This window comes from Oncorhynchus tshawytscha, unplaced genomic scaffold, assembly GCF_018296145.1.
Source record: "Oncorhynchus tshawytscha isolate Ot180627B unplaced genomic scaffold, Otsh_v2.0 Un_contig_409_pilon_pilon, whole genome shotgun sequence".
Classification (NCBI taxonomy): Eukaryota; Metazoa; Chordata; class Actinopteri; order Salmoniformes; family Salmonidae; genus Oncorhynchus; species Oncorhynchus tshawytscha.
In genome coordinates, this window is record NW_024608726.1 from 19262 (window position 1) to 46975 (window position 27714).

General features: G+C 40.2%; 2 protein-coding genes across 3 annotated transcripts; both read right to left on the reverse strand.

Moving 5' to 3' along the window:
• Window positions 1–8288: 8288 nt before the first annotated feature.
• LOC121843768 lies at window positions 8289–11690 on the reverse strand. Its single transcript, XM_042313587.1, has 5 exons — window positions 11658–11690; window positions 11467–11601; window positions 9780–9912; window positions 9669–9698; window positions 8289–8985 (listed from the first exon to the last, which is right to left on the reverse strand). Exons 1-5 carry the CDS (start codon window positions 11688–11690, stop codon window positions 8654–8656), a joined length of 663 nt encoding a protein of 220 aa, XP_042169521.1. The 3' UTR covers window positions 8289–8653.
• LOC121843766 (NACHT, LRR and PYD domains-containing protein 1 homolog) lies at window positions 11467–27450 on the reverse strand. 2 transcript variants are annotated; one of them, XM_042313583.1, is made up of 8 exons: window positions 27377–27450; window positions 25755–25989; window positions 17375–17466; window positions 14605–14642; window positions 12526–12590; window positions 12179–12393; window positions 11731–11989; window positions 11467–11601 (listed from the first exon to the last, which is right to left on the reverse strand). In XM_042313583.1, exons 2-7 carry the CDS (start codon window positions 25871–25873, stop codon window positions 11775–11777), a joined length of 744 nt encoding a protein of 247 aa, XP_042169517.1. In that variant the 5' UTR covers window positions 25874–25989; window positions 27377–27450; the 3' UTR covers window positions 11467–11601; window positions 11731–11774. The 2 variants fall into 2 exon arrangements, with proteins under 2 accessions (XP_042169517.1, XP_042169516.1); XM_042313582.1 differs by having other exon boundaries at window positions 17375–17610.
• Window positions 27451–27714: the final 264 nt, after the last annotated feature.

Below are 27714 nucleotides of genomic sequence, written 5' to 3' on the forward strand. Positions count from 1 at the left end.
CCAAGGAAAAACTGTTCAGAATATTTTTTCTTCCCTCTGACACTTCCCTCGGTTGTCTTTGCCAAGGGAAATTAGATAGCACCCATTTTATAGTTCCTACGACTTCCACAGGATGTCACCAGTCTTTGGAATTAGGTTGAAGTTAATCATTGGTGAAACGAAGAAGAGGCACATCCTGGAACAACGTTACACTGTTGATAGTTACGCAAGAGGGAAAATGGTGCATGTTTTGTTTACTTTCTCTATCGAATACAGTTTGCCCCGTCTACAATTTGATCGATTATTAACGTTTAAAAATCCCTAAAGTTGTATAACAAAAGTAGTTTGAAATATTTTGGCAAAGTGTATAGGCAACTTTTGAAATGTTTTGGAGTGACGTTGTGTTTTGGAAAGCTGTTTTTTTTCCGGATCAAACCTATAAATTATAAATGGACATTTTGGGTATACATGGACGGATTTAATCGGGGAAAAAATGACCAATTGTGATGTTTATGGGACATATTGGAGTGCCAACAAAGAAGCTCATCTAAGTTAATGCATGTTTTATATTTTATTTCAGCGTTTTGTGTAGCGCCGGCTACGCTAATTATTTTGTTTATACAACTCGTTCAGGTGGTTCAGGGGGTGCATGCTATCAGATAATAGCTTCTCCTGCTTTCGCCGAAAATAATTTTTTAAATCTGACATGTTGGCTGGATTCACAACGAGTGTAGCTTTAATTGAGTACCCTGCATGTGTGATTTAATGAGTGTAGCATGTGTGATTTTAATTGAGTACCCTGCATGTGTGATTTAATGAATGTAGCTTTAATTGAGTACCCTGCATGTGTGATTTAATGAGTGTAGCTTTAATTGAGTACCCTGCATGTGTGATTTAATGAGTGTAGCTTTAATTGAGTACCCTGCATGTGTGATTTAATGAATGTAGCTTTAATTGAATACCCTGCATGTGTGATTTAATGAAAGTTTGAGTTTTATCGCGTTTTATTTGAATTTGGCGCTATGCATTTCCCGAGGCTATTGGCCACTTGAGACGCTAGCGTCTCACTATCCCTAAGAGGTTTTAATGTCTGAGTGTTGGAGTGTGTCGCTGACTATCCATCAATAAAAAAACTATAAAATTGTGTGGTTTGTTTAATATCAGGAACTTGAAATGATTTAAACTTTTAATACCTAAGTACATTTCATGAATTCCATTTACTTTTGATACTTAATTATATTTAAAACCAAATACTTTTAGACTTTTACTCAATTAGTATTTTACTGGGTGACTTACACTTTTACTTGATTCATTTTCTATTAAGGTATCTGTTATTTTACTTAAGTATGACAATTGAGTACTTTCTCCACCACTGCATAAAAATAACTCTGATTTTAAACATGTACTTTGGCTGGTGTCCATATTGATGGTGTCCCATCTGGATGACAAGCTTTCTTACAGCTGTATATCTTCCTGCAGTCAATGACCAAACGTCTTTGTCCTCATGGGTGGAAACGTATGAATATTTTCTGTATATATCTGACATGGTACAGCTGTTTTTTACTACAAATTAATATTATAATTATCCATATTATTATAATTAATATTATAATTATCCATATTAATATTATTATAATTATCCATAGTATTATAATTATCCATAGTATTATAATTAATATTATAATTATCCATATTATCATTAATATTATAATTATTCGTATTAATATTGTTATAATTTATATTATAATTATCCATATTATTATAATTCATTTTATAATTATTCACAATTAATATTGTTATAATTAATATTATAATTATCCATATTAATATTTGTTAACCTCTTGAGCTTACTTGAGACGCAGACGTCCCACCTAGAGCTCTAGAAATGCACATGCGCGACGCTACACGCTAATAGTATTAGTTAAAACGCAAACGTTCATTAAAATACACATGTTTGGTATTGAAATAAAGCTACAGTCATTGTGAATCTAGCCACCGTGTCAGATTTTTAAAATGCTTTTCGGCGAAAGCATGAGAAGCTATTATCTGATAGCATGCAACACCCCAAAAGACCCGTAGGGGATGTAAACAAAAGAATTAGCATAGTCGGCGCTACACAAACCGCACAATAAAATATAAAACATTAATTACCTTTGACCATCTTCTTTCTTTGCACACCTTGATGTCCCATAATCAATACTGGGTCTTTTTTGGATTAAATCGGTCCATATATAGCCTAGATATCGATCTATGAAGACTGTGTGATAAACGAAAAAAAAAGAGCGTTTCATAACGTAACGTCATTTTTTAAAAGTTAAAAATTCGACGATAAACTTTCACAAAACACTTCGAAATACCTTTCTAATGCAACTTTAGGTATAACTACACGTTAATAAGCTATAAAAATCATCAGGAGGCGATGTAAATTCGATAGCCTGCCGTGTGGAAAATGTCCGGAAAAAAGGCAGACAATGCCTCGGGTTGGTGGTCGGAGAGAATCGGTTCCCTTTGGTCGGATCTACCAAGAATCAATTCAGATTCAAATGAGGAGACTCTATACATCCTGTGGAAGCTGTAGGTACTGCAAGCTTGGCCTCATTTAATACGGTTCACCTTCAACAATTCATGGGAGTGGCGCATGGATATTTTTTCCCATCTCCAGTGATCAGATTTTCCTGCGCTTTTCGATGAAACAGACGTTCTGTTATAGTCACAGCCGTGATTTAAACAGTTTTGGAAACGTCTGAGTGTTTTCTATCCACACATACTAATCATATGCATATACTATATTCCTGGCCTGAGTAGCAGGACGCCAAAATGTTGCGCGATTTTTAACAGAATTTCCGAAAAAGTAGGGGGGAAGCTTAACAGGTTTTAACCTCTTGATTCTAGCCATCCCGGATCCGGGATCGTGAATACAGCCTCAAGCTCATTACCATAACGCAACGTTAACTATTCATGAAAATCGCAAATGAAATGAAATAAATATGCTAGCTCTCAAGCTTAGCCTTTTGTTAAAGATACAAATTGGCTGAAAGGAACTGGCATAAATGGAAAAATATACCAGTTTCATCTGAGGGCAAACATGTTGACAGCTGCGACAAAAAATAAATGGGAGGAGATTTTCGATTTACCAATTCCATGGCATTTATGAACTGGTACAAAAAAAACACTTGATTCAACAAGTTTTTAATTTAAATGATTATATAAAATTATTGCCGCCAACAGAATGCTATATATATGGGGCAACAATACAACAATCTCAGCTCTGTAGATATTGTTGCGAAGAGACAGAATAAATAGATAATTTATTCTGGTATTGCACTGATGTAGCTAGTTTCTGGTCATAGGTTTAGGAATGGTTAGAAAATCACATGCACTTAAAATGAACCTTACAAATAGCAGTGTTGGGCGATCTGGCAAACCATAGTCAGTCAATAAATAATATAATAATATAATAATACTATATAATATATTCTATATAATATATAATAATACTATATAATATATACTATATAATAATACTATATAATATATACTATATAATAATACTATATAATATAACAATATAATAATACCATATAATATATACTATATAATATATAATAATACTATATAATATATGATAATATATAATAATACTATATAATATATACTATATAACATATACTATATAATAATATATAATATAATATATAATAATACTATATAATATATACTATATAACATATACTATATAATAATATATAATATATAATAATACTCGCAGGTGTAACGGTTTTCTAGTGGTGATGAAGGAGAGTCGGACCAAACTGCAGCGTGTCGATTGCGATCCATATTTATTAAACAAAAACGTAAACACGACTAAACACTAAACACTACAAAACAATAAACATAAGGAAAACCGAAAACAGCCTATCTAGTGCAAACTAACAGAGAGTACAAGTAAGACACTAAGGACAATCACCCACGACAAACTCAAAGAATATGGCTGCCTAAATATGGTTCCCAATCAGAGACAACGATAAGCACCTGCCTCTGATTGAGAACCACTCCAGACAGCCATAGACCTTGCTAGACAACCCACTAAGCTACAATCCCAATACCACCACCAAAACCCCAAGACAAACACACCACAATTACAAAAACCCCATGCCACACCCTGGCCTGACCAAATACATAAAGATAAACACAAAATACTTTGACCAGGGCGTGACAGAACCCCCCCCCTAAGGTGCGGACTCCCGAACGCACCTCAAAACAATAGGGAGGGTCCGGGTGGGCGTCTGTCCATGGTGGCGGCTCCGGCGCGGGACGTGGACCCCACTCCTTTAATGTCTTAGTCCCCTCTCCCTTCGTCCCTGGATAGTCCACCCTCGCCGCCGACCATGGCCTAGTAGTCCCCACCCAGAACCCCACTGGACTGAGGAGCAGATCGGGACTGAAGGACAGCTCGGGACTGAGGGGAAGCTCGGGAGTGAGAGAAAGCTCAGGAGTGAGAGGAAGCTCAGGAGTGAGAGGAAGCTCAGGAGTGAGAGGAAGCTCAGGAGTGAGAGGAAGCTCAGGAGTGAGAGGAAGCTCAGGAGTGAGAGGAAGCTCAGGCAGGTAGATAGATCTAACGGCTCCTGGCTGGCTGGTGGTTTCAGCAGATCCTGGCTGACTGGCAGATCCTGGCTGACTGGCAGATCTGGAAGAGTCTGGTTGACTGGCAGATCTGGAAGAGTCTGGTTGACTGGCAGATCTGGAAGAGTCTGGCTGACTGGCAGATCTGGAAGAGTCTGGCTGACTGGCAGATCTGGAAGAGTCTGGCTGACTGGCAGATCTGGAAGAGTCTGGCTGACTGGCAGATCTGGAAGAGTCTGGCTGACTGGCAGATCTGGAAGAGTCTGGCTGACTGGCAGATCTGGAAGAGTCTGGCTGACTGGCAGATCTGGCGGCGCTGGGCAGACTGGCGGCGCTGGGCAGACTGGCGGCGCTGGGCAGACTGACGACGCTGGGCAGACTGGCGGCGCTGGGCAGACTGGCGGCGCTGGGCAGACTGACGACGCTGGGCAGACTGACGACGCTGGGCAGACTGACGACGCTGGGCAGACTGGCGGTGCTGGGCAGACTGGCGATGCTGGGCAGACTGGCGGCGCTGGGCAGACTGGCGACGCTGGGCAGACTGGGGGCACTGGCGGCGCTGGGCAGACTGGCGGCACTAGCAGCTCCATATAGGCTGACAGCTCTGGCGGCTTCTTACAGACTGACCGCTCTGGCGGCTCCGTGCTGACTGGCAGCTCCTTGCAGACTGGCAGCTCCTTACAGACTGACAGCTCCGTGCAGACTGACAGCTCCGTGCAGACTGACAGCTCCTTGCAGACTGGCAGCTCCATGCAGACTGGCAGCTCCATGCAGACTGGCAGCTCCATGCAGACTGACTGCTCTATGCAGACTGACAGCTCTGGCTGCTTCATGCAGACTGACATCTCTGGCTGCTCCATGTAGACTGGCTGCTTCATGCAGACTGGCAGCTCGGGCTGCTTCATGTAGACTGACAGCTCTGGCTGCTCCATGCGGACTGACAGCTCTGGCTGCTCCATGTAGACTGACTGCTTCATGCAGACTGACAGCTCGGGCTGCTTCATGTAGACTGACAGCTCTGGCTGCTCCATGCAGACTGACAGCTCTGACTGTTCCATGCAGACTGACAGCTCTGGCTGCTTCATGCAGACTGGCAGCTCTGGCTGCTCCATGTAGACTGGCTGCTTCATGCAGACTGGCAGCTCGGGCTGCTTCATGTAGACTGACAGCTCTGACTCCTCCATGCGGACTGACAGCTCTGGCTGCTCCATGTAGACTGGCTGCTTCATGCAGACTGGCAGCTCGGGCTGCTTCATGTAGACTGACAGCTCTGACTGCACCAGGCAGACTGACAGCTCTGGCTGCTTCATGCAGACTGGCAGCTCTGGCTGCATCATGCAGACTGGCAGCTCTGGCTGCTCCATGCAGACTGGCAGCTCTGGCTGCTCCATGCAGACTGACAGCTCTGGCTGCTCCATGCAGACTGACAGCTCTGGCTGCTCCTTGCAGACTGGCAGCTCTGGCTGCTCCATGTAGACTGGCTGCTTCATGCAGACTGGCAGCTCTGGCTGCTCCATGCAGACTGACAGCTCCATGCAGACTGACAGCTCTGGCTGCTCCTTGCAGACTGGCAGCTCTGGCTGCGCTGAACAGGCGGGAGACTCCGGCAGCGTAGGAGAGGAGAAAGGCTCTGGCTGCGCTAAACAGGCGGGAGGCTCCGGCAGCGCTGTAGAGGAGGAAGGCTCTGGCTGCGCTAAACAGGCGGGAGACTCCGGCAGCGCTGGAGATGAGGAAGGCTCTAACAGCGCTAGATAGGCGGGAGACTCCGGCAGCGCAGGAGAGGAGAAAGGCTCTGGCTGCGCTAAACAGGCGGGAGGCTCCGGCAGCGCTGTAGAGGAGGAAGGCTCTGGCTGCGCTAAACAGGCGGGAGACTCCGGCAGCGCTGGAGATGAGGAAGGCTCTAACAGCGCTAGATAGGCGGGAGACTCCGGCAGCGCAGGAGAGGAGAAAGGCTCTGGCTGCGCTAAACAGGCGGGAGGCTCCGGCGGCGCTGTAGAGGAGGAAGGCTCTGGCTGCGCTGAACAGGCGAGGCACACTGAAGGCCTGGTGCGTGGTGCTGGAACTGGTGGTACTGGATCGAGGACACGCACAGGAAGCCTGGTGCGGGGAGCTGCTACCGGAAGGCTGGGGTGTGGAGGTGGTACTGGATAGACCGGACCGTGCAGGCGCACTGGAGCTCTTGAGCACCGAGCCTGCCCAACCTTACCTGGCTGAATGCTCTCGGTTGCCCTGCCAGTGTGGCGAGGTGGAATAGCCCGCACTGGGCTATGCAGGCGAACCGGAGACACCGAGCGCAAGGCTGGTGCCATGTAAGCCGGCCCAAGGAGACGCACTGGGGACCAGATGCGTAGAGCCGGCTTCATGGCATTTGGCTCGACGCTCAATCTAGCCCGGCCGATACGCGGAGCTGGAATATACCGAACCGGGCTGTGCACCTGCACTGGAGACACCGTGCGCTCCACAGCATAACACGGTGCCTGCCCGGTCTCTCCAGCCCCCGGTAAGCACAGGGAGTTTGCGCAGGTCTCCTACCTGGCATAGCCATACTCCCTGTAAGCCCCCCAAGAAATTTTGGGGCTGACTCTCGGGCTTCGCTCTGCGCCGCCGTGTTTTCCTTTTCGACTCCATTCGCCTATAGCCTTCTTCGCACTGCTCAAGCGAATCCCATGCGGGCTCCTGCACTCTCTCTGGGTCGGCCGCCCACCTGTCGATCTCTTCCCACGTCGTATACTCCATGCCATTGCTGTCCATAACGTCCTCCTTTCGCTTCTCCTGTTGCACCTTTGGGCGGCTACACTCCCCTGGTTTAGCCCAGGGTCCTCTCCCGTCGAGGATTTCCTCCCATGTCCAGAAATCCTTATTAAGCATCTCCTTTTCGGCTTCTCCTGCCTGTTGACACGCCGCTTGGTCCGTTGGTGGTGGGTGATTCTGTAACGGTTTTCTAGTGGTGATGAAGGAGAGTCGGACCAAACTGCAGCGTGTCGATTGCGATCCATATTTATTAAACAAAAACGTAAACACGACTAAACACTAAACACTACAAAACAATAAACATAAGGAAAACCGAAAACAGCCTATCTAGTGCAAACTAACAGAGAGTACAAGTAAGACACTAAGGACAATCACCCACGACAAACTCAAAGAATATGGCTGCCTAAATATGGTTCCCAATCAGAGACAACGATAAGCACCTGCCTCTGATTGAGAACCACTCCAGACAGCCATAGACCTTGCTAGACAACCCACTAAGCTACAATCCCAATACCACCACCAAAACCCCAAGACAAACACACCACAATTACAAAAACCCCATGCCACACCCTGGCCTGACCAAATACATAAAGATAAACACAAAATACTTTGACCAGGGCGTGACAGCAGGAAAGGTTTTCATCTGCAGCTCACAATATGTGGATACTATACGATTAGAAAGATTCAAACATTGAGTAAAACATCACAGCACAATAAAAAATATATATGGCACATGTAAATGTGTGTGTATACATGTATATGTATGTATGTGTAGTAAAAAAGCTGTGGAAAAAACTAAGAGATGTGTCCTCTGAAGAGGGTGGTGGAGGTTGCTGCTTTTTTTGACAAAGATTTACAGCCCAGTCAGATCAGGGGTGTATTCATTAGTCACCCACAGTAGCACAATGTTTTGAAAACAAAATAGTTGTTGCAAATAGTTTCAAAATGGTTTATTTTGGACAAATTCAGGTAGGTCCCTACCCTGTTTTGGGGGGGAAAGCATTCAGGGTAATCCTAAACATTGAATAGGCATGTTGATCTAGGAGCAGGTCTCCCCAGTCCAAATGATTCCAATTATTATTCTTATATTCAATGTTTTTAAACAACACTGTGTCTCCATAACATTTGTACAGTTATTTTTGTATTTTGTACCCCAACACTGTTACTATCCATTCTACCATTAGGTTGGTACCCCAACACTGTTACTATCCATTCTACCATTAGGTTGGTACCCCAACACTGTTACTATCCATTCTACCATTAGGTTGGTACCCCAACACTGTTACTATCCATTCTACCATTAGGTTGGTACTCCAACACTGATCTGAAGCTGTGAACAAAGACAGGGGTCCATCTCCCCAAGAAGGTTGATCATCCTGGAACACGACTCAGTTCCTTTTCTCAACACCATGTCGATGATGTCACGTGCCTTCTCTGCCCTCTCAGCGATCACCTTCACTGACTCCGTTTCCTCCTGGTTGATGACTGTGTGTTGCAGGAGTCTTTCCAGAAGACCATCCAGGACAGGTCTTGACACTCGTTTTACAAACTCCGTCCGTACAGAACGCAGCTGCTGCTCTGCAGAACCAGTCAGACTTCTCTCAGGCGGACGCCCTGCCCCCAACACAGCACCTGAGAGAGTCAGGTTACAAAATAACTACATTTGTTCATTCACATTTCAATCATTTAGAAACAGACTTCATTCAAAGTGACCTACAATAAAAGCCTAAATTATATTATTGAATCTTTGCATTGAGAACCTATTCTCGAACAATAACGACCTGCATCAATGAACACATCACACCACTACTGTTTCAATCATATTAGGTTCCACAGACATAGACAAAGAGGCTGGGGCATTCAGAACCAGGCTAATCTACATCAGGTCCTGGAGGAGATGTCATTGGGGCATTCAGAACCAGGCTAATCTACATCAGGTCCTGGAGGAGATGTCATTGGGGCATTCAGAACCAGGCTAATCTACATCAGGTCCTGGAGGAGATGTCATTGGGGCATTCAGAACCAAGCTAATCTACATCAGGTCCTGGAGATGTCATTGGGGCATTCAGAACCAGGCTAATCTACATCAGGTCCTGGAGATGTCATTGGGGCATTCAGAACCAGGTTAATCTACATCAGGTCCTGGAGGAGATGCCATTGGGGTATTCAGAACCAAGCTAATCTACATCAAGTCCTGGAGGAGATGTCATTGTTCTTGAAGACAGTCTTTTATAATCAGGACTAGTCCAGGTCCTACAGTAAACCATGTTGACTGACCCTCAAGTCATTGGTTTGTAACTCTCATGTTTACTTACTAGTTGAATGGGTGTCAGTGATGTATTGATCTGAAAGAAACAGAAATAGGTTATATCACTCTAAATAGCATCGGTCAGAAAATAACAGTTATGATTGACATATTCTCCTACCTGCTTGTAGCATATCTCTCCACGCTGTCTTCTCATCATCCCCGATTAACTCCATCTCAATGTCCACCCCTGTGTTTCCCATTATCATCTTACAACAGCTTGGTGTGGTGTCTGCAGGTAACAGCTGAATCTTCTGTAGGAGGCCATATGGTGCAACGATTGAGACAACAGAGGGAAATAGAATGATATTCCAGTTATTCACATTGTCATGACTCTCCTGGCTGAGGATCCAAGGCCTCAGATCAGCTTGGCAAATGGCTGACAGATAGCCAGACCTCTTTCCCAGACGAAGGCCGGGGTTTGACACCTTAACACCCGGTCATGAATTAGTCAGGAGGGAAATCTCCCGCTCTTCATTAACAAACAAAGGAATATCTTTATCTTTGTCGAAAAAGAGTGACTTATTGGAACAATATTTAAACGATAGAAATGTGAGGAATGGTCGGCGGGGATCTAAAGAATAATCATGTCATATTGTTTATTATTTTGTGATGTCAATAAAAACTTCATTATCTTTCACACTGTCAGGTTTACATCCTTACGTTGTGTAGGAAATATGAAGAACAATGAAACTATTTTTGTTAAGATAGGAATGTATTAGTTTAGTTTTCTAAGGAGATCATAGTTTTTCGTGTCCGTTGCACATAAAACTAAGCGACGCCCCCAAATGAGGTCAGAAGAGTGTGTCATTGTGATGGAACCGCCCCTTTCTGGCCAGAGAGCTTAAAAGGACTGACTAAGAATTAACATATGGGACCAGCAGACGGACAGCGTGAGCTGAACGTTCCCGAAAATGGTTGGAAACTCTAAAAAATCAACACGAGGTGAGAAGATAACCTCCACTACGAGTCCAGAAACATTCAGTCTGCAGCTGTAACATGTGGTCCTAGAACTTTGACTAAAAGACACGAGGTGTGAAGGAAGAAATCCCATCTCAGACAATCACTGGTGCATCTCAGTCTGCTCTATTTGAACCCTCCACTACCAGAGAAGTTCTACAACTAAGAAGGACATTGTGACCTCTGGTGGACAAGCTGAGCCTTACACTGAAGCGTGAACTACAACGACCCCGCCCCTATAGAGTTGATTGGTTAAAACAGAGAGACGACAAACAAAGACATCTACACCTAAATATATACATTGCATTACATTGCTTGGGGTGCTACATACTCTGATTACTGTGAGCGTAGTTTCCAAATGTATCCAGGTGTTGACTCTCTTTTGTCTCTCCCTCTATCTTTCTCCATCCCCTTTCCATTGTGTAAAAAGCCGTCATATCGTTTCAGTCCACTAGGGGGCTTTCATCTCATGTAAGCGTGTAGGTGTATTCTGTGTTATTATTTAGTTAGTTCGTAAAATAAATTAAATAAATTGGTGAATGAGCAGAAAGGGTTCTTGCAGATTCAAGAGGTCTGCGACGTTCAGAATGAGACTGATATGAGGTAATGATTGATAAGTGACTTATCGAGAGACATATATCTTCTCGAGTTTAATTCAGGAGATGGTAACTCGTTAAACAAAAATTTCCTAATGAGTTAATTGCTACATGATTCATCTTCTTTTTTTTCTTTTTTATCGGGTAACAAATAAACATAGTTGATTCAATAAATAACAGTCATCACATTAATGATGATGTCACACCATGACATATACAAAATGACAGATTCATGTCCTCAGCCTGCTGTACCTCTGGATTGATGGAGGTGGAGAGGGGATTCTTGAGTGCAAACCAATTGTTCAGCTTTAAGGACCCGTTTGGACTTGACAGGAGAAATTCAGAATATCCTTGGGACAGCTGATTTTTCTCCCGGTCCTGAACAGCCTACAAAATGAGCAATGTAGTAGTCAGTCAGAACAATGTAGTCTCGTAATTCACACAACATGCAGCTCACTGAGATAAATGTTGGTCATAGTTTCTATTGTATTACACATTTTAATGTTAGTGCCTCACCTCTTTCTGACTGGAGTTTCTGAGGAGCAGGTACAGCCTTGAAATTACTGTTGACCTTTTACTGCCAAATAGAGGATCACGTCACAGTGGACATCTACGTTCCAACAGGCGATTTTGTTCAGTACAACAGAGACCGATGAGGACTTGGGATGGAGAATCTTAACATGGAATCTGGTGACCTCATGCACTTCCTCTAAAGACACTCCATGTTCCTCTACATGAAGAATCTTCATCTCATTCCTCAGGGAAGGGTTGGTCCCTGAACAACACAATACAAAGGAGACAGAAAGAGAAAATATTGTATTATTCATCCAACTAAAACACAAAGAATATGCAGTACCAGATCACAGTAAACTCAAACTCCCAGAATAATGAATTCATTAATTCAGGAAGTGAAACTCAGTTACATGGAAATGTCTTTCTGAATACTATTTCTACATGGTTTTACCTAAACAGACAAAGTGTGGCAGATGAACTTCCTCCAGTTCACCTAACTCCATAGTGATGTCCAGCAATGGACCACCTTGTGTGTACTGCATGTCTTTCAGAAGTTGACTGTAGGGTTCCCAGTTCCTGAAGTGATACTTCAGAATGACATCTCTCTCACACAGCCAGCGGAGCCCAGACACTGTGCACTCATAACTCCCTTTGGGTGTCCTGTGCCTGAGGGCAACAACAAGATATGGTAGAGAAGGTCAATGGTAAAATGGAGAGGTTGGATTAGAAGACTATTCCCAAAGGTAATGGGGAAATACACTAGCAAGTGGAATGAAATGTTAAAAGTAGTTATTTTACCTGAACATTGTCACTCCCTGGACAGTGGAAGTCAAGGGTTCAATCTGAAGCCAGTGTGTGGAGTCCTGAACAAGGACAAGCATGTCAGTAATACACATGGAGCCTGTTTCCTGGACACAGATTGAGTCTAGTGCCGGACTAAAAAGCATGCTCAATGGAAGTTTCAATAGAAAGTTCTTTAAGGTCCAGGACTAGACTTAATCTGTGTCTGGGAAACTGGCCCATTAACCAAAGTAACTAATATAATGTATTTATTCAACGTTACATGGAATGCTGGTGATTTATCAATTAACCTCTAGGGGGCGGTATTTTGACATCCAGATGAAAAGCTTGCCCAAAGTAAACTGCCTGTTACTGAGGTCCAGAAGCTAGGATATGCATATAATTTGTAGATTTGGAAAGAAAACACTAACGTTTCTAAAACTGTTAAATGTCTGAGTATAACAGAACTGATATGGCGAAATCCCGAGGACAAACCTAAATGTATTAATTTTTTTAAGATATTTTTTTAAATCAGCCTACCCCTATTTTCAATGGCTATCACTTTTATTCTAAGGCCAAGTCCTCCCAGATAGCAGTTCCTAGGGCTTCCACTAGATTTCAACAGTCTTCAGAAAGAGTTTCAGGCAAATGAGGGAGAAGTCGTAGTTTGTGGCTTCCATTTTGTGTTTTGGAAAAATTAGCCAGAAATTGTAGTTTTTCTAGGTGGTTCCCATTTTGGCTGTAGTGTTTCCAAGCAGAAGAAGAGCGTTCTTTGGTATTTTTCTTCGGTAAAGACAATAACGATTCTCCGTCTTAAATTGTATCATTTATTTACGTATACGGGTACCTAAGGTTTGATTATAAACTTTGTTAGACTTGTTTGGATAAGTTTATTAGTAACGTTTGGGATTCATTTTTGTATGCATTTTGATGGAGGGAAACTGGGTGGATTATAAACTGAGTTATAGATATAAAAGAAGGACTTTATCAAACAAAAGGACCATTTGTGATGTAACTGGGACCTTGTGGAGTGTCAACAGAAGAAGATCATCAAAGGTAAGGCATTTTTATATCGCTTTAACTGGGTGGATTATTGACTGAAGCTCGACCAGCTAAACTGAGTTTTTATGGATATAAAGAAGGACTTTATCGAATAAAAGGACCATTTGTGATGTAACTGGGACCTTTTGGAGTGCCAACAGAAGAAGATCATCGAAGATCATTTTTATATCGCTATTTGTGACTTTCGTGTCACACCTGGTTGAAATATGTTTTGTGTTTGACAATTAACAAGAAGTTAAGCTTTATTTTGATGTGTTACACTTGTGATTTTATGAAAGTTAAATATTTATAATTCTGTAGTTTGAATTTCGCGCTCTGAAATTTCACCGGCTGTTGGCCAGGTGGGACACAACCGTCCTACCTGCCCATAAAAGTTTTACTGAAGGTACACACCTGGCTTTGAGACTGTGTTTATACTACTAAAGCAGAACACAGGACTGTCTATATCCCAGTATGAATGGTTGGTCAGTACACACCTGGCTATGAGACTGTGTTTATATTACTAAAGCAGAACACAGGACTGTCTATATCCCAGTATGAATGGTTGGTCAGTACACACCTGGCTTTGAGACTGTTTATATTACTAAAGCAGAACACAGGACTGTCTATATCCCAGTATGAATGGTTGGTCAGTACACACCTGGCTTTGAGACTGTGTTTATATTACTAAAGCAGAACACAGGACTGTCTATATCCCAGCATGAATGTTTGGTCAGTACACACCTGGCTTTGAGACTGTTTATATTACTAAAACAGAACACAGGACTGTCTATATCCCAGTATGAATGGTTGGTCAGTACACACCTGGCTTTGAGACTGTGTTTATATTACTAAAGCAGAACACAGGACTGTCTATATCCCAGTATGAATGTTTGGTCAGTACACACCTGGCTTTGAGACTGTGTTTATATTACTAAAGCAGAACACAGGACTGTCTATATCCCAGTATGAATGGTTGGTCAGTACACACCTGGCTTTGAGACTGTACCTGACTCCTGCAGGTATGTAAAAGTAAGAATTGACATTATGACTTACCTCAACATGGTCACAAGTCTTACAGCTCTGAGGAATCCCTGAAGTCAAAAGTAGTTATTTAAAATGGACAATCTCATGTAATAATGAATTAATAATGATTAAATAGACTTGTAATAAAAATGAATATAAGTGAGCAAAAGTCTCAGAATGTACACTCATTAAATCAAATTGTATCTGCACCCGAATACAACAGGTATTTCACCTTACTGTGAAATGCCTACTTACAAGCCCTGAAACCAACAGTGCAGTTTAAGGAAATAGAGTTTAGTATATTTAGTAAATATTTTCTTAAGTAAAAATAAAATAACATAACAATAACGAGGCCCGGTACAGGTTAGTCAAGGTCACATGTGCATGTAAAGTGACTATGCATAGACAATGAATAGAGAGTAGCAGCAGTGTAAAAAAAACAGGGGAGGGGGTTCAATGTAAATAGTCCGGGCGGCCATTTGATTAATTGTTCAGCAGTCTTATAGCTTGGGGGTAGAAGCTGTTAAGGAGCCTTTTGGACCTATACTTGGTGCTCCGGTACCGCTTGCCGTGCGGTAGCAGAGAGAAGAGTCTATGACTTGGGTGACTTGAGTCTGAACATTTTTGGGGCCTTCCTCTGACACCGCCTTGTATAGAGGTCCTGGATGGCAGGAAACTTGGCCCCAGTGATGTACTGGGCCGTACGCACAACCCTCTGTAGCGCCTTGTGGTCAGACACCGAGCAGTTGCCATATCAGGCGGTGATGCAACCGATCAGGATGCTCGATGGTGCAGCTGTAAAACTTTTTGAGGATCTGAAGACCCACGCCAAATCGTTTCAGTCTCCTGAGAGGGGAAAGGTGTTGTCGTGCCCTCTTCACGACTGTCTTGGTGTGTTTGGACCATGATAGTTTGTTGGTGATGTGGACACCAAGAAACTCTCTCAACCTGCTCCACTACAGCCCTGTCGATGAGAATGGAGGTGTGCTCGGTCCTCTTTTTCCTGTAGTCCACAATCATCTCCTTTGTCTTGATCACGTTGAGGGAGAGGTTGTTGGCCTGGCACCACACTGACAGGTCTTTGACCTCCTCCTTTATAGGCTGTCTCATCGTTGTCTCAGATCAGGCCTACCACTGTTGTATCGTCAGCAAACTTAATGATGGTGTTGGAGTTGTGCTTGGCCACGCAGTCGTGGGTGAACAGGGAGTACAGGAGGGGAATAAGCACGCACCCCTTAGGGGAACCGGTGTTAAGGATCAGCGGGTTGGATGTGTTGTTGTCTACCCTCACCACCTGCGGGAGGCCGTCAGGAAGTCCAGCATCCAGTTGCGGAGGGAGGCATTTAGTCCATAACTTAGTGATGAGCTTTGAGGGCACTATGGTGTTAAACGCTGAGCTGTAGTTAATGAATAGCATTCTCACATAGGTTTTCCTTTTGTCCAGGTGGGAAAAGGCAGTGTGGAGTGCAATAGAGATTGCATCATCTGTGGATCTGCTGGGGCGTTGTGCAGACTGGAGTGGGTCTAGGGTTTCTGGGATAATGGTGTTGATGTGAGCCATGACCAGCCTTTCAAAGCACTTCATGGACACCGACATGAATGCTAAGGGACAGTAGTCATTTAGGCAGGTTACCTTCACCTTCTTGGGCACAGGGACAATGGTGGTCTGCTTGAAACATGTGGGTATTACAGACTCGGTCAGGGAGAGGTTGAAAATGTCAGTGCAGACATTTGCCAGTTGGTCTGCACATGCTGAGTAGACGCTCTGGTAATTCGTCTGGCACCGTGGCCTTGTGAATGTTGACCTGTTTAAAGGTCTTGCTCACGTCGGCTACGGAGAGCGTGATCACACAGTCATCCGGAACAGCTGGTGCTCTCATGCATGCTTCAGTGTTGCTTGCCTCGAAGCGAGCATAAAAGGCATGTAAGCTCGTCTGGTAGGCTTGCGTCACTGGGCAGCTCGCAGCTGGGTTTCCCTTTGTAGTCCGTAAAAGTTTGCAAGCCCTGTCACATACAACGAACGTCAGAGGTGTAGTAGGATTCAATCTTAGTCCTGTATTGAGGCTTTGCCTGTTTGATGGTTAGTCTGAGGCCATAGCGGGATTTCTTATAAACTTCCCGGGTTAGTGTCCTGCTCCTTGAAAGCGGCAGCTCTAGCCTTTAGCTCGGTGCGGATGTTGCCTGTAATCCATGGCTTCTGGTTGGGGTATGTACGTACAGTCACTGTGGGGATGACGTCCTCAATGCACTTATTGATAAAGCCAGTGACTGATGTGGTGTAGTACTCAACGCCATTGGATGAAACACGGAACAAATTAGCATACAATAATCTGACATTAGTGTCACATTAATTAATGTTTGTGGAAGCAGGAAACAACATCGTTCTGGTCCATGTTTTGTAGATGTTGGGGGCCTGATTTCTGGTAGATCCTAGGATGAGAGCTTAAAGGTAGAGTCAGATAAATGATGATGTACGAGCAGCACCACAGATATTATGATGAGCAAGATGCCTGACTTCTCTCTCATACAGTCACACACAGTATCTGCCCATGTGCAAGGATTCTCTTCACTCTCTTACAGAATGTTTGTCACGGGACCAAAACAGCAGAGAAGTTTAGCCTTGCTCTCCAATGTTCTTAGTTGTTGGAGAAATTGACCCACTATGCTGTTTACTTTGTGCATCTACGTCATATCGCTGACTCTACCTTTAAGTTTGTTTTCACCAAATAGATCATGATTGTGTTCCTTGCCTTGAAATCAACTGTAATGAACGCTTTAAAACAATTATCAGTTAACTCACATTTCTCAGGTCCAGGCTTGATACAACTCTCTCCACCATGGTCTCTGGTGTCCTCAGGTCCAGGCTTGATACAACTCTCTCCACCATGGTCTCTGGTGTCCTCAGGTCCAGGCTTGATACAACTCTCTCCTCCACGGTCTCTGGTGTCCTCAGGTCCAGGCTTGATACAACTCTCTCCACCATGGTTTCTGGTGTTCTCAGGTCCAGGTTTGATACAACACTCTCCACCATGGTCTCTGGTGTTTGTAAAGCAAAAAGATAGACTGTGAATAAACTAAATACGACTTATAAAAGGCTTTATATAGTATACATAGTCATAAGAACTATAAAGAGTGTAGAAAGGGGGACAGAACAGCTCCCTATGTAGGGTGCATTGCCTAAATGTGACATAACCCACTATGTCACCTTCCATAAGGTGATGATGGTGACATTACAGGTGACATTTAATTAGGCAAGTCAGTTCAGAAAAAAATTATTGTTTACAATGATGGCCTACACCGGCCTAACCCGGACGACACTGGACTAATTGTGATAAAGCCCGGGATCTAACCCGGGTCTGTAGTGACACAGCTGTTTAAGGTACTGCATGTCAGTGCTAGATGTGTCACTAAATATATCTTCAATATGCGCCTCGGAATTGGATAAGGACACGCGCAGTTGCGTCCCCGATGTGTCGGTCTTCACTTGTAGCCTGTGAGAAAGACCCGATCACATGACTGAGGGTCATGTGAGTGAGAGGTAGTTCTGTACGTAGCCGGGAGAATTGAATTATAATTATAATACTCACCCAAGGGCACAACGGCCACTGGCCGACAAAAAGGCATGGATGTTTTTTTTGGGCGCATTACCCGGGAAATTCGAGAAATTATCAAGTGCTTGTCAATTTGTGAATGAGAAACTGATGAAGTGTGTCAGCACATGAGAAAATGTTTTCAAGTCATCAATAGAGTCGCATCATGCAGCCTTAGAATGTATTAACAATCTAAACATACAGCCCAACGTTTGTATCACAACAAAAAGTAGAATAAATATATTAATAATAATAATAATAATAATATGTAAATTAAGCAAATACGACTTCCTGTTTCTTTGTTAACCGCTCAACACAGAATAGGACTTCCTGTTTCTTTGTTAACCCCTCAACACAGAATAGGACTTCCTGTTTGTTTGGTAACCGCTCAACACAAATAGGACTTCCTGTTTCTTTGTTAACCGCTCAACACAGAATAGGACTTCCTGTTTCTTTGTTAACCGCTCAACACAGAATAGGACTTCCTGTTTCTTTGTTAACCGCTCAACACAGAATAGGACTTCCTGTTTGTTTGGTAACCGCTCAACACAAATAGGACTTCCTGTTTCTTTGTTAACCGCTCAACACAGAATAGGACTTCCTGTTTCTTTGTTAACCGCTCAACACAGAATAGGACTTCCTGTTTCTTTGTTAACCGCTCAACACAGAATAGGACTTCCTGTTTCTTTGTTAACCGCTCAACACAGAATAGGACTTCCTGTTTCTTTGTTAACCGCTCAACACAGAATAGGACTTCCTGTTTCTTTGTTAACCGCTCAACACAGAATAGGACTTCCTGTTTCTTTGTTAACCGCTCAACACAGAATAGGACTTCCTGTTTCTTTGTTAACCGCTCAACACAGAATAGGACTTCCTGTTTCTTTGTTAACCGCTCAACACAGAATAGGACTTCCTGTTTCTTTGTTAACCGCTCAACACAGAATAGGACTTCCTGTTTCTTTGTTAACCGCTCAACACAGAATAGGACTTCCTGTTTCTTTGTTAACCGCTCAACACAGAATAGGACTTCCTGTTTCTTTGTTATTTAGATAATATATCCTTTCTAATATTTTATTCAGCTATTTTCAATTTCATTCCATAAAATATAAAATAATGACAACGGAATTCTAAGCAAATCTTGTCTGCTAAATGAACTAGTGTAGCCCACAGCCATATGGCACAGTCAGATCAGGACCCTAACATAACGACAACTCAGAGTATGTTATTCTGTTCTTCTGAAATAGACTACATTTTCTTCATATCATGTTTCTTCAGACCTGTCTAAAATAAATAATGGATTTATTGTGATGGTGTAGGCTATATTACATGGATTTGTTGTGATAGTGTAGGTAGACTATATTACATGGATTTATTGTGAAGGTGTAGGTAGACTATATTACATGGATTTATTGTGATGGTGTAGGCTATATTACATGGATTTATTGTGATGGTGTAGGCTATATTACATGGATTTATTGTGATGGTGTAGACTATATTACATGGATATATTATGAAGGTGTAGACTATATACATGGATTTATTATAAAGGTGTAGGTAGACTATATTACATGGATTTATTGTGATGGTGTAGGTAGACTATATTACATGGATTTATTGTGATGGTGTAGGTAGACTATATTACATGGATTTATTGTGATGGTGTAGACTATATTACATGGATTTATTGTGATGGTGTAGGCTATATTACATGGATTTATTGTGATGGTGTAGACTATATTACATGGATATATTGTGATGGTGTAGGCTATATTACATGGATTTATTGTGATGGTGTAGGTAGACTATATTACATGGATTTGTTGGGATGGTGTAGGCTATATTACATGGATTTATTGTGATGGTGTAGACTATATTACATGGATTTATTGATGGTGTAGGTAGACTATATTACATGGATTTATTGTGATGGTGTAGGTAGACTATATTACATAGATTTATTGTGAAGGTGTAGACTATATTACATGGATTTATTGTGATGGTGTAGAATATATTACATGGATTTATTGTGATGGTGTAGACTATATTACATGGATTTATTGTGATGGTGTAGACGATATTACATGGATTTATTGTGATGGTGTAGACTATATTACATGGATTTATTGTGATGGTGTAGACTATATTACATGGATTTATTGTGATGGTGTAGGTAGACTATATTACATGGATTTATTGTGATGGTGTAGGTAGACTATATTACATGGATTTATTGTGATGGTGTAGGTAGACTATATTACATACATTTATTGTGATGGTGTAGGTAGACTATATTACATGGATTTATTGTGATGGTGTAGACTATATTACATGGATTTATTGTGATGGTGTAGAATATATTACATGGATTTATTGTGATGGTGTAGACTATATTACATGGATTTATTGTGATGGTGTAGACGATATTACATGGATTTATTGTGATGGTGTAGACTATATTACATGGATTTATTGTGATGGTGTAGACTATATTACATGGATTTATTGTGATGGTGTAGGTAGACTATATTACATGGATTTATTGTGATGGTGTAGGTAGACTATATTACATGGATTTGTGATGGTGTAGGTAGACTATATTACATACATTTATTGTGATGGTGTAGGTAGACTATATTACATGGATTTATTGTGATGGTGTAGACTATATTACATGGATTTATTGTGATGGTGTAGGTAGACTATATTACATGGATTTATTGTGATGGTGTAGACTATATTACATGGATTTATTGATGGTGTAGGTAGACTATATTACATGGATTTATTGTGATGGTGTAGACTATATTACATGGATTTATTGTGATGGGGTAGGTAGACTATATTACATGGATTTATTGTGATGGTGTAGGTAGACTATATTACATACATTTATTGTGATGGTGTAGGTAGACTATATTACATAGATTTATTGTGAAGGTGTAGACTATATTACATGGATTTATTGTGATGGTGTAGAATATATTACATGGATTTATTGTGATGGTGTAGACTATATTACATGGATTTATTGTGATGGTGTAGACGATATTACATGGATTTATTGTGATGGTGTAGACTATATTACATGGATTTATTGTGATGGTGTAGACTATATTACATGGATTTATTGTGATGGTGTAGGTAGACTATATTACATGGATTTATTGTGATGGTGTAGGTAGACTATATTACATGGATTTATTGTGATGGTGTAGGTAGACTATATTACATACATTTATTGTGATGGTGTAGGTAGACTATATTACATGGATTTATTGTGATGGTGTAGGCTATATTACATGGATTTATTGTGAAGGTGTAGACTATATTACACAAATGTATTGTGATGGTGTAGGCTACATTACATGGATTTATTGTGATGGTGTAGGTAGACTATATTACATGGATTTATTGTGATGGTGTAGGTAGACTATATTATATGGATTTATTGTGATGGTGTAGGCTATATTACATGGATTTATTGTGAAGGTGTAGACTATATTACATGGATTTATTGTGATGGTGTAGACTATATTACATGGATTTATTGTGATGGTGTAGACTATATTACATGGATTTATTGTGATGGTGTAGGCTATATTACATGGATTTATTGTGATGGTGTAGGCTATATTACATGTATTTATTGTGATGGTGTAGACTATATTACATGGATATATTGTGAAGGTGTAGACTATATCACATGGATTTATTGTGATGGTGTAGGTAGACTATATTACATGGATTTATTGTGATGGTGTAGACTATATTACATGGATTTATTGTGATGGTGTAGACTATATTACATGGATTTATTGATGGTGTAGGTAGACTATATTACATGGATTTATTGTGATGGTGTAGACTATATTACATGGATTTATTGTGATGGTGTAGGCTATATTACATGGATTTATTGTGATGGTGTAGGCTATATTACATGGATTTATTGTGATGGTGTAGGTAGACTATATTACATGGATTTATTGTGAAGGTATAGACTATATCACATGGATTTATTGTGATGGTGTAGGTAGACTATATTACATGGATTTATTGTGATGGTGTAGACTATATTACATGGATTTATTGTGATGGTGTAGACTATATTATATGGATTTATTGATGGTGTAGGTAGACTATATTACATGGATTTATTGTGATGGTGTAGACTATATTACATGGATTTATTGTGATGGTGTAGACTATATTACATGGATTTATTGTGATGGTGTAGGTAGACTATATTACATGGATTTATTGTGATGTGTAGGCTATATTACATGGATTTATTGTGATGGTGTAGGTAGACTATATTACATACATTTATTGTGATGGTGTAGGTAGACTATATTACATGGATTTATTGTGATGGTGTAGACTATATTACATGGATTTATTGTGATGGTGTAGACTATATTACATGGATTTATTGTGATGGTGTAGGTAGACTATATTACATGGATTTATTGTGATGTGTAGGCTATATTACATGGATTTATTGTGATGGTGTAGGTAGACTATATTACATACATTTATTGTGATGGTGTAGGTAGACTATATTACATGGATTTATTGTGAAGGTATAGACTATATCACATGGATTTATTGTGATGGTGTAGGTAGACTATATTACATGGATTTATTGTGATGGTGTAGGTAGACTATATTACATGGATTTATTGTGATGGTGTAGGTAGACTATATTACATGGATTTATTGTGATGGTGTAGGTAGACTATATTACATGGATTTATTCTGATGGTGTAGGTAGACTATATCACATGGATTTATTGTGATGGTGTAGGTAGACTATATTACATGGATTTATTGTGATGGTGTAGACTATATCACATGGATTTATTGTGAAGGTGTAGACTATATTACATGGATTTATTGTGATGGTGTAGACTATATTACATGGATTTATTGTGAAGGTGTAGACTATATTACATGGATTTATTGTGATGGTGTTGACTATATTACATGGATTTATTGTGATGGTGTAGACTATATCACATGGATTTATTGTGATGGTGTAGACTATATCACATGGATTTATTGTGAAGGTGTAGACTATATCACATGGATTTATTGTGATGGTGTAGACTATATTACATGGATTTATTGTGATGGTGTAGACTATATTACATGGATTTATTGTGATGGTGTAGGTAGACTATATTACATGGATTTATTGTGATGGTGTAGATAGACTATATTGCATGGATTTATTGTGAAGGTGTAGACTATATTACACGGATTTATTGTGATGGTGTAGGCTACATTACATGGATTTATTGTGATGGTGTAGGTAGACTATATTACATGGATTTATTGTGATGGTGTAGGTAGACTATATTACATGGATTTATTGTGATGGTGTAGACTATATTACATGGATTTATTGTGATGGTGTAGACTATATTACATGGATTTATTGTGATGGTGTAGACTATATTACATGGATTTATTGTGATGGTGTAGGCTATATTACATGGATTTATTGTGATGGTGTAGGCTATATTACATGGATTTATTGTGATGGTGTAGGTAGACTATATTACATGGATTTATTGTGAAGGTATAGACTATATCACATGGATTTATTGTGATGGTGTAGGTAGACTATATTACATGGATTTATTGTGATGGTGTAGACTATATTACATGGATTTATTGTGATGGTGTAGACTATATTACATGGATTTATTGATGGTGTAGGTAGACTATATTACATGGATTTATTGTGATGGTGTAGACTATATTACATGGATTTATTGTGATGGTGTAGACTATATTACATGGATTTATTGTGATGGTGTAGGTAGACTATATTACATGGATTTATTGTGATGTGTAGGCTATATTACATGGATTTATTGTGATGGTGTAGGTAGACTATATTACATACATTTATTGTGATGGTGTAGGTAGACTATATTACATGGATTTATTGTGAAGGTATAGACTATATCACATGGATTTATTGTGATGGTGTAGACTATATTAAATGGATTTATTGTGATGGTGTAGACTATATTACATGGATTTATTGTGATGGTGTAGGCTATATTACATGGATTTATTGTGATAGTGTAGGTAGACTATATTACATGGATTTATTGTGATGGTGTAGGTAGACTATATTACATACATTTATTGTGATGGTGTAGGTAGACTATATTACATGGATTTATTGTGATGGTGTAGACTATATTACATGGATTTATTGTGATGGTGTAGACTATATTACATGGATTTATTGATGGTGTAGGTAGACTATATTACATGGATTTATTGTGATGGTGTAGACTATATTACATGGATTTATTGTGATGGTGTAGACTATATTACATGGATTTATTGTGATGGTGTAGGTAGACTATATTACATGGATTTATTGTGATGTGTAGGCTATATTACATGGATTTATTGTGATGGTGTAGGTAGACTATATTACATACATTTATTGTGATGGTGTAGGTAGACTATATTACATGGATTTATTGTGAAGGTATAGACTATATCACATGGATTTATTGTGATGGTGTAGACTATATTAAATGGATTTATTGTGATGGTGTAGACTATATTACATGGATCTATTGTGATGGTGTAGGCTATATTACATGGATTTATTGTGATGGTGTAGGTAGACTATATTACATGGATTTATTGTGATGGTGTAGACTATATTACATGGATTTATTGTGATGGTGTAGGTAGACTATATTACATGGATTTATTGTGATGGTGTAGACTATATTACATGGATTTATTGTGATGGTGTAGGTAGACTATATTACATGGATTTATTGTGATGGTGTAGACTATATTACATGGATTTATTGATGGTGTAGGTAGACTATATTACATGGATTTATTGTGATGGTGTAGACTATATTACATGGATTTATTGTGATGGTGTAGACTATATTACATGGATTTATTGTGATGGTGTAGGTAGACTATATTACATGGATTTATTGTGATGGTGTAGGTAGACTATATTACATGGATTTATTGTGATGGTGTAGGTAGACTATATTACATGGATTTATTGTGATGGTGTAGGTAGACTATATTACATGGATTTATTCTGATGGTGTAGGTAGACTATATCACATGGATTTATTGTGATGGTGTAGGTAGACTATATTACATGGATTTATTGTGAAGGTGTAGACTATATTACATGGATTTATTGTGATGGTGTAGACTATATTACATGGATTTATTGTGATGGTGTAGACTATATTACATGGATTTATTGTGATGGTGTAGACTATATTACATGGATTTATTGTGATGGTGTAGACTATATTACATGGATTTATTGTGAAGGTGTAGACTATATTACATGGATTTATTGTGAAGGTGTAGACTATATTACATGGATTTATTGTGATGGTGTAGGTAGACTATATTACATGGATTTATTGTGATGGTGTAGACTATATTACATGGATTTATTGTGATGGTGTAGGTAGACTATATTACATGGATTTATTGTGATGGTGTAGACTATATTACATGGATTTATTGTGATGGTGTAGACTATATTACATGGATTTATTGAACTCTTACCTCGTAGAACTGGTGTCTTGAGGCAAACTATTTTTAGAGGCATTGGCCCTCTCTTCACTCTCAGAATACTTCCTCTTAGAGGCAGTGCCTCTCTCCTCGCTCTCCCCAGACAGACTCATTTTAGAGGCAGTGGTCCCTCTCTCTCTCCCCAGATGTGACTTGTTTTAGAGGCAGTGGTCCCTCTCTCTCTCTCCCCAGAGAAACTTGTTTTCGATATAAGTCACAGCTCACTCAGCTACAATATGAAAGAAGAGATTAACAGTCAATATTTCTGAACATTGTTGGAAGTACCATTAACAATGACATGACTTTAACCGTCCCTGGTCACAGAGTTCACACAACGACGTCACCTGCTAAATTAAATTACCTTCCTAACAGCATTTGTCAGTTAAAATGTAACAATCCGGGGTTGGAACTGAAATTATTTTTCAATTGTTTAGTTCTGAACAGAACCATTATTGTTTTCATTCTGTTCCACTGTTTAGACCAGCAGAATGTAGTTCTGAACAGAACCTTATTGTTTTGGTTCTGTTCCACTGTTTAGACCAGCAGAATGTAGTTCTGAACAGAACCTTATTGTTTTGGTTCCGTTCCACTGTTTAGACCAGCAGAATGTAGTTCTGAACCGATTCAAACCAACAAATATTAATTGAATATATCGTTCCTTTTTTAAACCTCTGAAAATCTATTTTTATTTTATTTATCTCTACATTAAATAACTTCACCAATCAGTGCTGACAGAGCAGCTTGCTAAGGAGATATTTAAATGCATTTGGACTTGTAAGGGCGCAAGTTGAGACTGACATTTAGCGTGTGGGGGAAAGAGTGAGAGGAGGCTGGAGGAGGAGGCGGGGGCTTGAAACGCTGGCCATCTTTGTTATGTCATACTATTTATTAAAAGCAATATATGGTTTTTGAACACTATTTATTTGCAAACACAACTGGTTATAACCACTTGGTTATGAACGCAGCATAATGCCCGATGTCCATCAGACATCCATGAGGCTTTATTTTGCGGGATGTTTATGTAACAGTATAACTTTAGACCGTCCCCTCGCCATTACCCAACGTAGCTAAAGACGAATGGTGCGTTCGCTGACAATCATTTTTTATTTATTTTTACAAAGCAAGTCAGTCAAGAAGAAATTCGTATTTTCAATTAACTACCTTGTTCAGAGGGCAGAACGACAGATGTGAACCTTGGCAGCTCCGGGGTTTGAACTTGCAACCTTCCGGTTTTACTAGTCCAACGCTCTAGTCACAATCATTGAACACATCAGCTCACGTTAAATCGAGTGCACCTGAAGTGAGCAGAACGGGACCACCGCCTTTCTGATCTGTGTAACCAGAACGCTCCCAATCTTAAACTTTTAATACGTCATTTAGCCCGATATTATATTTTAATATTTAACTATCGGTAGTTCCTTTTCCTTTTGTTGCATGTCACTTGTACTTGCTTGACTTCATTAAGGAATCAGCAGAAGCCTAAAACGATCATTATTGAAAGTTGAAATCAGTATTGTAATAACTTTCCAATTCTGCGGATGTTTTACCACCTAAAACACCTTTCTCTTGAATAGTCTTAACTTATCTATATTAAATTGTAAAAGAACGCTACAAACCTTAGAAACATTTTTATTCGACTGATCCGTGTCCATTTCTTCCTCTACTTCCGTATAAATGTATTTCCTGTTTCAACACAGTGGGCGGGTTCAACAGGTATAAGTTTATAGTATATGTTTATATTTATGTCCTGTAAAGGCCTAATACACTTAATGCAAGTATTCAGCCCATAAATTCATATTCTTTCTGGTAAGAATGTTTTTTATTTTATTTCATGATATCATTTAGTGATGTTTTGCAGTGCTACCAGAAGAGGGCAGTGTGATAACAACAATGTTTGGCAGAAAATACAATAGACGGTCATATCTGTGTTGTTATGGTCAATCAATCAAACAAT

Excerpts from the sequence above, each read along its gene's own strand:
- LOC121843768 (XM_042313587.1), bottom strand. The coding sequence starts at position 11,690 with ATGACCAACATTTATCTCAGTGAGCTGCATGTT. Across the intron at positions 11,602-11,657 it reads ATCTCAGTGAGCTGCATGTT|GCTGTTCAGGACCGGGAGAA; the intron begins GTGTGAATTACG and ends CTCATTTTGTAG. Across the intron at positions 9,699-9,779 it reads GAGAGATATGCTACAAGCAG|ATCAATACATCACTGACACC; the intron begins GTAGGAGAATAT and ends TGTTTCTTTCAG.
- LOC121843766 (XM_042313582.1), bottom strand. The coding sequence starts at position 25,873 with ATGAGTCTGTCTGGGGAGAGCGAGGAGAGAGGCACTGCCTCTAAGAGG. Across the intron at positions 14,643-17,374 it reads CAAGCCTGGACCTGAGAAAT|GGATTCCTCAGAGCTGTAAG; the intron begins GTGAGTTAACTG and ends TTTTGACTTCAG. Across the intron at positions 12,394-12,525 it reads CAGGGAGTGACAATGTTCAG|GCACAGGACACCCAAAGGGA; the intron begins GTAAAATAACTA and ends TGTTGCCCTCAG.